General features: G+C 32.3%; 1 protein-coding gene across 19 annotated transcripts in view; it reads left to right on the forward strand.

Annotated features, from left to right (window-relative positions):
- Nucleotides 1-13,068, forward strand: part of cac (calcium voltage-gated channel subunit cacophony) — a 60,252-nt gene that overhangs the window by 32,616 nt on the left and 14,568 nt on the right. For 13 of the 19 annotated variants that reach the window (XR_014878451.1, XR_014878455.1, XR_014878452.1 and 10 more), the window contains exons 2-19: nt 2,673-2,805; nt 3,099-3,238; nt 3,494-3,594; nt 4,862-5,017; nt 5,702-5,922; nt 6,631-6,734; nt 7,344-7,459; nt 7,531-7,590; nt 7,921-8,022; nt 9,189-9,386; nt 9,987-10,201; nt 10,329-10,541; nt 10,864-11,037; nt 11,242-11,289; nt 11,446-11,514; nt 12,162-12,265; nt 12,377-12,499; nt 12,751-12,930. Coding sequence is in view for 13 of the 19 variants with exons in the window: in XM_085193388.1 (XP_085049514.1) it covers nt 2,673-2,805; nt 3,099-3,238; nt 3,494-3,594; nt 4,862-5,017; nt 5,702-5,922; nt 6,631-6,734; nt 7,344-7,459; nt 7,531-7,590; nt 7,921-8,022; nt 9,189-9,386; nt 9,987-10,201; nt 10,329-10,541; nt 10,864-11,037; nt 11,242-11,289; nt 11,446-11,514; nt 12,162-12,265; nt 12,377-12,499; nt 12,751-12,930 (2,457 nt within the window). In the remaining 6 variants the exon portion in view is untranslated. Of the gene's footprint in view, nt 1-2,672; nt 2,806-3,098; nt 3,239-3,493; nt 3,595-4,226; nt 4,328-4,861; nt 5,018-5,701; nt 5,923-6,630; nt 6,735-6,905; nt 7,022-7,343; nt 7,460-7,530; nt 7,591-7,920; nt 8,023-8,407; nt 8,426-9,188; nt 9,387-9,986; nt 10,202-10,328; nt 10,542-10,863; nt 11,038-11,241; nt 11,290-11,445; nt 11,515-12,161; nt 12,266-12,376; nt 12,500-12,750; nt 12,931-13,068 lie in introns of all 19 variants that reach the window. The other 6 variants (XR_014878456.1, XM_085193400.1, XM_085193392.1 and 3 more) reach the window with 5 other exon arrangements.

A 13,068-nucleotide genomic window follows, 5' to 3' on the forward strand; every position in this document is an offset into this window, starting at 1 on the left:
GTAATGTTGTAAAACGAAATAAAGTTAATTATTTGACGTAAGTGCTTGTAGTGTACTTGTGCCCCTGTCCCATTTTCCCGGATATGGATTCAATTTTGGAGTTTCTTTACACTAAGTTTCCAGATTTTCTCTGCCGACACTTATATATGCGGCGTGAAGGTAAAAAAATACTTATTTCAAATATAGGCAGCTAATAAAGACATCTTATGATAATATTAAATTATTATTTTAAATTTTAAACAAGCGTCCTTCTCTGTTAAAGTATGAGACTGTACAGTCCTATGTATATAATAAAATTAATTGCATCCTGTTATTCCCGACTGCTCACTTGCCTTTCTCGAGCGGTCATTCGGTCTCACTTCAAATTTACATAAAGATAGATATAAAAAGAGATTTTATTATTAATAACAACAAAAAACTTATTTCAAATTTAATAATTATGTTAATAAAACGGTAAAATAACATATAACATTTTAAAATGCCTTTAAAATAGAGATTAACTTCACATCACAACCTTCATTTTATCCCGAGTGAACACAGAACTCGACACCCATAGACATCTCCAATTCTTTTATCAGAGAATTCGAGAAGAACGTATTACTAAACATTTAACTTGGCTCCCATTTCACATTTATATTTTTTATGGAATTTATTAGATTATCCATAAGAAATTGTAATTTTTGATCTTACATTGACCTAAATGAATGTTGTCGCAGTTTCAAATCTAATGGGTGTTTTAAAATATGTATGTAGGACAGGTCAGGAGAATAATATTAACTGATGAAGCATAGCCGAGTTTCGCTATATACTGCTGGGAAAAGCCTTGCTTTTATAAAATGTCGCGAATTCTTTTTAAATATAATACTTTCTATCTTTGAAATAATGAGAATTTTTTTCTGTATTATTTTTTGTCTTTTTAATATAATTGTACTTTTTTTTAAACGCATGGTTTCGTTTTATTATATAACTATTATTAAGAATATTTTAATTTTATAATGCATTTTCATGATAAAAATACTTTTAGTATTGTTCTACCTGAACCTATTTACTTATAATGATTATGAAACTAAAATATTTTCTACTAAAACTAAAATAAATTTGAATTTAGCACATGCGAAGTCATTGTTCATAAAGAAAACTAATTTGGTGACAAAAATAGAATAGCCTAAAATTTTTCACAGCTGGAAAATCGAACCCAGAACCTCCCAATCCATTAGAATCAAGCACCTATCATATCATTTGCTAAATTAGTAGCGTCATGCATCGATGGATTCATAGAAAAGTAATAAACGTGACGTGCGGGCTGTGATTAATTAATCGTATGCGTGCATTGTATCCAACACTAACGCAATGACGACAGCAATTATTGAGTATTAGCGAGAAATGGCGAATTGTCGAGATGTGGGAAATCTCTTTTTTAACCCTTTTTTAGGGTTCGTTAGTGATCCTATAAGGGTTCCGTTTTTGCCTCAAAATGTAAACCTTATTGTATCTCTTTGTTTGAAAGTTAATATGTTGACTTACTAAATACAATGTAAATGTAACTAAATAAAAAAACATTTTTTTAATAATATTATTAAATTTTAGAAATGAGATATTTTCTTAGTTTCTTTTTTTTAACTTCACGCTGTATCCCACAAATAGCAGGATAAGCAAAGGGAACCGATAAACTTGTGGAAAGACACTCCGTTCCCATTAAACGCGATAGAAGTGTCGATTCCCACACGAGAATTTTTTTAAATATTTCTACTATTTTAACTTCTACTTTGTTCCCTTCGGTAAAGAGGCAAAACGCACCACTTACCACGCAATGCTTCCTGAATTCGATTTCGATCGAAAATGAACGGAATGTGTTAATAGTCGGCACGGAAATATCTTAATAGTCTCTTATAGTCTTATTAATTAGCTAATAAAAAAAATATTCTCTAATCATTTATAATATTTTACGATTTATACGAAAAATCATTTTAAACATATATATTAAAATAGTTAAATAATCTTATATTATTACTAGTAAAATGTTAAAATAATTAAATAACCTTAGTAAAACACTGAACAGATGGTATCAGCGAGGTTTTCACGTAAATCGTGTAAGGGGCGTGTGATCGAAAGCACAGTTAATCGTGTGCAGAATGCGCCTGACGTGCCTGGAAAGCTCCTAATTACTTTTGGCCTTCTCTAGAGGAACTCAAATATGTTGTTATCTGGTAAAATCGTTATTGTTTATTGATATTAATATTCAGAACAGCTGAACTGATGCTAAATATGAGAATTTCCCTGAAAGGTGGACAGAGTTTGAGAAGCAACATACTTTTTATACCAAAATTAGTTTGCCGTGCGCCCTTACTTACCGCCTATCTAGAGAGATATGTAATGACATAATAATTTTCTATTAAATTCATGAATTTACAATGAATTTTTCAATTATCAACAATTTCTGCGAACAAATCAAATAATATCACAAAATTTTTTTATTACGATTAGGACAAAATAACTAAACAATAACTACTTTACTGAATTCTCCTATTCTATGTCAAATGAAATTCAGATTAGCCAATAAATAATTGTGTACTTAAAGCGGGCGAAACAGTGAGTCAGTTGCTAGTAATTAAATATAATAGGAATATGTCTAATAAACTGTAAAATAAATACCATCGTTTGTCTACTTTCAGGTATACAAAATTTATCATCGAGTGGCCGCCCTTCGAGTACGCGGTGCTGCTTACCATCATCGCCAACTGCGTGGTGCTGGCGCTGGAGGAGCATCTGCCCAACGGCGATAAGACCATCTTAGCACAGAATCTGGTAAGTTATCACAGTTTTTCAAGCAAAATCTATTTAAGCCCGTTTGTACTTAAACATTTTCTTTTTGATCTTAATGAACTAAACTGCTGTTGATAGTCAGTGATAATGTCAGTAACTTCAAGAATTTTGATTAATTTTTACATTTAATTTTGTTTCATTTTGAAAATTAACTTTTTCGTATACCGTTTATACAAACTCTAGTATATAAAATATTATAGTATAATCTGTTCTTTCCTAGCATAACGGTAAACATTTAGTACTTGATAAGAAAACTATTCTTTTATTTGTTTCAGGAAAAGACCGAGGCGTACTTTTTAGGCATATTTTGTGTAGAAGCCTCGTTAAAAATCTTAGCCTTAGGTTTTGTTTTACACAGGGGTTCTTATCTTAGAAACATTTGGAACATAATGGATTTTTTCGTTGTAGTAACCGGGTAAGTAAATTTTCTATTATATATCTTGTAAATTAGAAATTATACCTGAAACTTATAAATAATTCATCATTGCATTCGAATATAGTATTGATTTAAAAAAACGAATTGGAATGCATGTATCTCACAAAAAAACAACAAAATCTTCAATGCTTGGCATCTGGAGAATATAAAATATTGCACTTACATAGGTGTATGATATGATAGTAAGCTAGGTAAGGATGGGGTTCTTACTTAACCTTCGATGACAAAAACTAGGTCGATGACGATATTCGCCGAATACAACGTGGACGTTGACCTGAGAATGCTGCGCTCGTTCAGAGTGCTCCGCCCGCTCAAGCTCGTCTCGCGGATACCAAGTAATTCACAGTAATTGGCGAACAGTTCAATAAACTTAACCTTTATATATTATATTGTATAGAACATTCTGGCTAGATGTGGTCCATGGAACCTTTTTTGAAAGTAGATGACACAGAGCTAGTTTTGTTTTTGGAAATAGTACTTTTACATATTTTTTTTAGAGAGAACGTAGCATCGATTTCTTGCCATTTGAGAATCGTTATAGATGAGTGGTTTTTCGATTTTTTGTGATTTATTGTCGATGCTAAATGTACTTTGGATTTCGATTACGTGTTGCATAATAGAATACATATTTGTTATAATTATTATTGTTTATTGTTATTTTCAAATAAAACCCTAACGTAAGAATTTAGCTAAACACAACTACTTAGGTGTGAATAAATATGATATAGTTTAAATTTTGTAACGTTTAACATGTGATTAGTTTAATAAAAATGTAACTAGAAATAATACTTAGATTGTAGATACTAAGCTAGTGACTCTTGTGTGTGGGAATATGGTTCTGAAATTGTAACTTTTAACGGTATTGCGTAGTTGGCTCGAGCTTTCACGAGCATATTCCTCAGTAGTACTTTATTATTAAGTTAGTTGCTAGTTCAAGCTATAGTATCGAGTGATATGTGTTTGGCAGTATCATCACGCAGCTGCCAATCGCGCCCGCCGACGTCGACTTCAGGACCTTGCGTGCCATTAGGGTGCTGAGGCCCCTTAAATTAGTATCGGGCGTTCCTAGTGAGTTCTAGAACATTCTTAGTTTAGCATTCGTAGACTCACCTGTTGTAGCTTTTGCATAATTTGAACAAAATTATTATTAATCACCTCTTATGGTTGAGTTAGTTGCGTGATATTATTTAAATTTGCATTAGAAAAATAAGAAATTTTGTTTCAAATTATGCAATTGTATAATCACATGTTCTTGTGCACGATCACTGTAATTTTTCCATTTGCTGGCTTTTTAATGTTATATTGTATCGTTTTATTTACATTCATTACTATTTTCTTATTAACTCTATGGCGTTATATGTTAACATTAATTTTAATATTAACTACTACATGTATACAATCATCATTCGGTTACTTATATAATTCGCAAATTGGCTTTTTAATTTCATCATTGTTAATATCAATTGAAATGTAAATAATAAAATTGTCAAAATTATCAGAATTAACAATATCATTCGGATATCTATCGAAATTTTTAGTTTTAAACGTTAATGTCAATATTCTATATGTAATGTCAGGATTATAAGATAATTTTGTACGCAGGTTTGCAAGTTGTTTTGAAGTCTATCATCAAGGCGATGGCCCCTTTGCTGCAGATCGGCCTCTTGGTGCTTTTCGCGATTGTCATTTTCGCTATCATTGGCCTCGAGTTTTATTCAGGGGCGCTACATAAGACTTGTTATAGTTTAGAAGATATTAGTAAGTATCTTCTTATTTTCAGCTCTCACCTTTCAGGAAACAAATCTTAATCAAAATAAATCGTACATTGACCTCGCAACTCATGGCAATTTAACTGTCAACGTTGCTGATGTTACTTTGTTAAGACTAAAGAAGTTTCAGCTCGGTAGTAAACAAATAAAGTTGTGTTACTTTGTGCATCGACCATAAATACGAAGTATTGACCTAGTTGCCGCAGTGGCGGTAATTTCACAAACTTTTAGAACAAATGCAATTCAAATGCTTGCTAGACATAACAAAAGTGAACGATTTTATTTGGGTTAACTAAGTTTAAAAAGAAAAATGTCTTATTTCTGTTTCGAGTAATGTGATTGTTAACCTAAATATCTTAAATTCTACAACTATCAAAAAAATAAAATATGAGATTAAGAACTAAATAATGAACTGCTAATTAATTGGCGCGAGAGTTGGATTATTTTTAATATTAATCAGTCAAAACATAGTAAAGTAGACGATAAGTTAACACACACAGAATTAATTACATATTTGATACCTCTCATCACGCAATGACTCCAGAATGCGATGGAGAATTAAATGGGGAACGGAGTGTCTCAACACTAGATTCACTCAGCTTACCCTGCTGCTTGCAGGATACAGTGTGAAACTATAAAAAAAAATACTTAACTGAATACCTACCCCCAACAGATGAAATAGTAAACGATGGCGACAACCCGACGCCGTGCAACGCGGACAACGAGACGCTGGCGCCGTACGGAGCGCACGTGTGCACGTACGACAAGAGCACATGCCTGGAGAAGTGGGAGGGGCCCAACAGGGGGATCACGTCGTTTGATAACATCGGCTTCGCGATGCTCACAGTCTTCCAGTGCATTACTATGGAGGGTTGGACTGCTATACTTTATTGGGTATGGAGTCATTATTATAAGATAATTGATCCAAATTCACCTAAATTGCGAAACTGTCCAGATGATATAACACAGATTATGTCGATGCATAATAGCTGTCATACTTGAAGATATATAAAAATGGTGTCTCTTCGACTGTGGCAGCATTAAAATATAAAATGTTTACATAGATATTATTCGTTTTTTTTTATTATTAACAATATATGCGTGAATGGAAGTAGGCGCAGATAACTACAAGGCGCATATATAATGTGTAGCTCGATGGATGGATCAATGGTGGTCTGTAGGTAGGGGACCTCGGAACGAAAAATACACAAAAGAAAGAAAGAAAGCAGACATTTTGGGACATTTCCTATAAAAATATACTTTACGATTGATTTCCACGATGTATTATATTTCTCAATTTCATAGAAATTATCTTTAAGTAAACTTACTAACCACATATTCTACTGTAAAGTTTAGGATCAGGATTTATACATAAATATATAATTTCCAAGAAATTATGGTTAATCAGGATTTAACCATAATTTCTTTGAAATAACTTTTAAGTTATTGCTAACATTGTCACAATTACACTATAAATTGAATTAGTTCGTCCGTACCTAAATTACTACAGACCAAAACCAAAACCAATATTTTCAATACTTTTGTAACTGTAATGTATATATTTATTAGGCATTTAATTAATAAAATATATTCTTGTTTCAGACAAACGATGCGTTAGGTAGTACGTTCAACTGGATTTACTTTGTGCCTCTCATAGTATTGGGTTCATTCTTTATGCTCAACTTAGTTCTCGGTGTTCTTAGCGGGTAAGTATTAATAAAATACTTATTTTGTATAAAGACTATCATTTTCTGTTATTTTTTGCTTTTTATAATTATTACAATTCTTAAATTTGTCTATATTTGATATACAAGTTTTAGTTTATCTATATACATATTATATTTATTTTTTTATGTTAAAACAATAACACTACGCAGTGAGTTTTCTAATGAGAGAGGTCGTGTAGAGCGTCGAGCTCAATTCCAAAAGGAAAGAGCCCGGCAAATGTTCAACCAAGACTTCAATGGTTACATTAACTGGATCACTGATGCAGGTCTGATAGTGTGTGAGACATTGTAAAAGCTCGGTACTGCTAGAAAGAAGATTCCTCGGTACTGCTAGAAGTGACATGAATTCTATGACCATGTGTTATTTACAATAGATATATTAAATAATAGTAAAGTAGTCGCTAAATAAGTATAATATATTCATATTCATTCTAAACATCTTTTACAGTTTAAGAAAAAAGTAGCAAAAATCTTCATATCATTCATTAATATTAAATATGTAATTATAGAGAATTATTTTATTTCAATTAATGACACTAATGGCGCATATTTCCATTGCTAGTTTATATCACGTGGCCGTATTTTCAGTGAATTCGCTAAAGAAAGAGAGAAAGTAGAAAATAGACAAGAATTTCTTAAATTAAGAAGACAACAGGTACTAGAGAGAGAACTCAATGGCTACGTTGAGTGGATTTGTAAAGCTGGTAAGTAATTGATAGATATTTCAGACAAAAGTATTGTCTACTTGACATTTATTCTGAATACAATTTTTCAGAGGAGGTTATATTAGCAGAAGAAAGGACGACGGAAGAAGAAAGAATGCACATAATAGAAGGTAATGGATAAAATAAGCGATTAATTTTAAATTGATTTTTTTTCTTATCACCTTCATGAAAACATAGATTCAAGATAATCCGGACTTCGCTTTCCATCTGCATAAGAGGCTTTAGAAACAGAATGAAACAGAAACAGAATGAGAACGCCTAGTTCTGTTGCAAAAATGTAAATAAAGTAAAAGCGAATGCAGGAATATTTTAATAATTTAAATATAACCATTCTCACAGGGACTCGTGCCCACAGCTATCCCTTTACAGCCGGACACTTCATCACTGTCGATACTATCTTTGTAATGAAATTAAAATTATCCGATTTTTTTTCATAATAGCTCGAAGAAGAGCAGCGGCCAAGAAAAAATTAAAAAACTTGGGCAAAAGTAAAAGCACAGACACAGAAGAGGAAGAACAAGACGAGGACTGTGGGGATGACGGTCAGTATAATATTCATATCATATGCATTTCATGTGTGGTGTTTTATGTAGATTTACTTTTGAGTAAATTATCCTTTTATTTCTAAAGATAGAAGTTTAAATTTCAGAAATGTAACCTTTCTTTATTAGGTTTAGTTTATTTTTTTAAAATTTTGTTATTATAAAACTGTTTGTAATAAATACAGGTCATTAAGTAAACGTTTATGAGCTATAACATGTATCTAGTATTTAACTTAAATCTATGTAAATAGTCTATTGTCATTTAGTTTTACTAACTCTCTGTAACCTAATGAATGTTGCATGGCGTCGTCTTTCAAATCTTAATTCTTGTAATCCTCCATTTTCATACGTATTCGTACTCTATTTGTGTGTTGGTTGTTTACAGTTCCAAAGAAAAAGCAAGGTATGGGATCAAGCGTGACGCTGGTAGAATATTCCTTTTCATGTTCTTTGTAGATCTAGCTTAGATCTAGAATTAGGAATAGCGTACCCTGATCCCCTTATAAATAACAACCATATGATATGATCCCATTTATTTATTATTTTTAGATATTGAGTTTAGAACCTAGGATTTATAATAATCGATAATAGTTAATTTCCTAGCTGATATTTTTTTTCAAAAGCTTACATTACATTGACGAACAAAAGTTACCTTATAGCGTAACGCTGACAAATTATATTAAGCAAGAAATATATATATATATTACTTATTTATCCCAAAGGACGTTGGTTAAGATTTATATGCAATAAATATCGGATAGCATCGCCGATAGAATTTCGACACTTCAGAAACCAATTACTATACGTTCAGTGCTGACTTTTAGAAATCGCATACATATCTCTCTAAATTATGTGATATTAAAGATTTTTTGTTATTTTCAGTTTTTTAAATAAAAATTGGTACTAATTTGAAGAAGATCCAATTAAAATATATAACAATTTTAGAATAAGGAAATATGTACATTTATGTATATAGTCTATACATTAAAAGTTTTTCAAGTTGGTTCCAAGATTCTGCTACTATCTTTTATAGCACATTATATTTTTGTACAAACATATATGCGTTTATAATTTTGCCTCAACAAAATGCGTGTAACGACACAAATTAGATACGTAGATCACTTTCGAAATTGAATTGTTTTATTAAAATTTATTGAATGCTGCAGGTTTTTTGAAAAGCAAAGCGAGAACAGCTGGGAAGTGTGCGGACTTCTGGAGAGCGGAAAAGAGGTTTCGGTTTTGGATCAGACATACAGTGAAAACACAGTGGTTCTACTGGTTTGTTATCGTGCTGGTGCTTTTCAATACAATATGCGTAGCTGTTGAGCACTATAGACAACCTAAGTGGCTTACTTCATTTTTATGTAAGTACATTTTGATAATATTCGATTGAAAAATTATGCCTTTATCATAAACTCATCAAATGTTTATCTAAATTAAAAGCTATTTAATGTTTTTTCCACATATTTTTAGATAAGATTTCTAATATTGCTAGACTAGCTTCTAGCTAAAGTTTCTTTCTAATAACCTTTGTCTTACCTGTATATCTATATATATAAAATCGAAAGGTCACTCACTCATCACGAAATCTCAGAAACTACACGTGCTACGAATCTCAAATTTTGCATAGGAGTTATTTATAGGACGTAGGTGCTCGCTAAGACGGGAATTTGCAATATTCGACTTCTAAGGGGTTGTTTTTGGGGTTGAAAGTTTGTATGATACTTCGTTACTACAAATGCTAGGAGTCTCAAATTTTGCATGGACGTCACTTATAGGACGTAGGTACTCATGGAGACAGAAATTAATAATAACGTAGTTTACGCAGGCGAAGCCCGCGCGCGGGTCGCTAGTAACTTATATAAATAAGTAAGTGACATTATAATCTGCTTTTATTTTTTAACTAGTGTGGATATTTTGAAATACAGTAATTTAATAAATTCAACATATTTTTTTTTTTTTAGACTATGCCGAATTTGTGTTCCTGGGGTTATTTATGATGGAGATGTGGGTGAAAATGTATGCCCTCGGGCCGCGGATTTACTTCGAGTCCTCGTTCAACCGCTTCGACTGTGTCGTCATATCCGGCTCCATATTTGAAGTGGTGTGGTCAGAAGTAAAGGGCGGCTCTTTCGGTCTCTCTGTCCTTAGGGCGTTGAGATTGTTGAGGATATTTAAGGTACTAAAATTTATTATTAACTATTTCTATATTAAAAGGAATAATAAAAGTAAATAAAATTTTGAATGTGTTTGTTAATTCGTTTTGAATTTTAGTTTTTCTTACTAATAGTTGTCGTATGTTTCAGGTCACAAAATATTGGTCGTCGCTACGTAATCTTGTGATATCTCTTCTAAACTCAATGAGATCTATTATCTCGTTGTTGTTCCTTCTATTCTTGTTTATTCTTATCTTCGCTCTGCTTGGGATGCAATTGTTTGGTGGACAATTCAACTTCGAAGGAGGCACACCACCAACAAACTTCAATACATTTCCGATCGCACTGCTTACTGTCTTCCAGGTACAATATCGTATTTAGTTCCTTTAACTTTTATCACCAACTTATTAATTATGTAAATTGGGGAAATAGAGAAACAATGAATTAAATAGAAGGGTAGGCATAGCGAACCCGGAAATCTTATGTTGAGAAACTCCGTCCTCCACTTTCCGCTGAATTGTGGAGCCAGTGGGTAGCGAAACAAAAGCGTTTTGTGTAGATAGAGTTCAGTAGCAAATGAAAATATTAAATATCCTGTCACGTTTACTGTGACATGTTTGTACAGCTGCGCCATGACATGAGTGAAAAAAATCCCACAGTTTTATGTATTTTTTATTTGTACCAGATTTTAACAGGCGAGGATTGGAACGAAGTGATGTACGATGGAATCCAATCTCAAGGCGGTATTCAAAGTGGCATGATCTATTCGCTGTATTTTGTCATCCTTGTACTGTTTGGCAACTACACGCTGTTGAACGTGTTTCTTGCTATCGCCGTTGACAATTTGGCTAATGCTCAGGTAATAATTTAGATAAACAATTTCAGAGATTTTGCTCTAGTTAAAGTAAACTATCAGCATAATGGTTAAATTTTCAAAATGAACTAAAGCAAAATCTGTCATATATGTATCTGTGAACATTTAAATGGATGTGTGTCACCGTTGAAGCTCTTTTGTAAATTTGACGCCGCTTTTCGTGTAAATGTAGCCGTTTTATATTTACAGGAATTAACAGCAGCCGAGGAAGAGCAAGTCGAAGAAGACAAACTTGCAGTAAGTAACACGTATTTGATGTTTGCTTAAGGTCTATTGTATTGCATTTACGTAAATTCAAGGACTAGAAGCCTTCACCTTTAGGTGTTTTATACATAATATGTAACTTTATTTTTCCAATATGAAATCCAATTAAGTATTTTTCCGACTAATTAGGAATCAGAGAAACTTGGGGTGGATGGATCGCCACCTCTTGACATTAGTCAGTCTTCAGCGAGTAGGAAGGTAAAGAGAACGAGACATTGCTTGATCGTCAATGGTTGTGGTAGCTTAAAATATTGTTGACTACTTTGTACATTACATTTGTGCTAAAAGTTAATACGCTACAAACTGTCTTAGAATTACATTATTTTTAGTATATTATGAAGCTAGTTCATTAATTTCATTAATATGTGGAATATAGATAGATCAGCAATATTATAAGTATAGTCGTCTGGATCAATGTGCTTCTGTGGAGCGAATGTCGAGAGGAGATTTCCAATGTTTTCGATATAGATGCAAGAAATTTCGTTTATAGGATTTCGTTTACGTCTCGTCAATGTTTTAATTTTCGGCTTAAACCGAACAAGCTAAGTTATGATGATTTTATAATTTTGCTTATTTTTATTGATTGGAGATTTTATTTTGTTATTATAAACTTTATCTTCTAGCAGTGCATGTCTGTCTGACAACAACAAAACAATATTTATATTTGATCTGAATGTTAATTTAGTATTAAGTTATAATTATATGAAAATTTTCTTCAATCTTAATATTGTGTAAAACTTCTAACATAAGAGTAATGTGGAAATTTTAAAGGATACGCAGCAAAAGATAAAATGTTTGAATATTATTGAGTTTATAACATTTTTAATCTATTTTATAATTTTTAGAACAAAAAGAAAGAAGAGGCCAAAAAAGATGAAGAAGAGATACCAGATGGACCAAAACCAATGCTGCCATATTCGTCCATGTTTATTTTGTCACCTACTAATCCGTAAGTAAAAATTATAGTTAACGTAGAGACGATGCTGACGACAACGAAGATGTAATATAAAATAACTGTTTATTAGAATAAACTCAATGATTGATATTTTAATTGTTACAGCATTAGACGAGGCGCACACTGGATAGTAAATTTAAGATATTTTGATTTTTTTATCATGGTAGTAATTTGCATGAGTTCTGTGGCGTTAGCTGCGGAAGACCCCGTAGTCGAAGAGAGTGACAGGTGATATAATTTATTTTGTATTATTTGACCTTGATTTACATAGATATCAATTTCTCTTTTATGAAATGAGGATTTATTAGGTTTTTTTGTAAAACCATTAAGATTTAGCTTTCCATTAAAAAGTTAGAAAGGAAATTATAAACGACCCATATATGCCTACATAGTCCTACAGTGAACTCGTATTATTAGATATACGGACGTATTATGTATACCAAAACGTATATGAAACTGTGAATATCATTATTCGACAGAAACAAAGTGTTAAACTACTTCGACTACGCGTTCACGGGCGTCTTCACGGTGGAGATGCTGCTCAAGATCGTGGATCTCGGCATCCTATTCCATCCCGGCGCGTACCTCCGCGACCTGTGGAACATCATGGATGCCGCGGTCGTCATATGCGCCCTTGTCAGCTTCGGTTTTGAAATCGGGTGAGTAATATAACCCATTTAAATCTAACATCATATGCACCATAATTATATTTACTGATCTCATGTTATACAAACAAAACCTTTACTTATTTAATAACGTGTAGCTTAATATTATAGTAGTATTATTCCTCTAGTCCT

Source organism: Heliconius melpomene, chromosome 11 (genome assembly GCF_056956725.1).
Source record: "Heliconius melpomene rosina isolate 202511_hmr_F chromosome 11, ASM5695672v1, whole genome shotgun sequence".
Lineage (NCBI taxonomy): Eukaryota > Metazoa > Arthropoda > Insecta > Lepidoptera > Nymphalidae > Heliconius > Heliconius melpomene.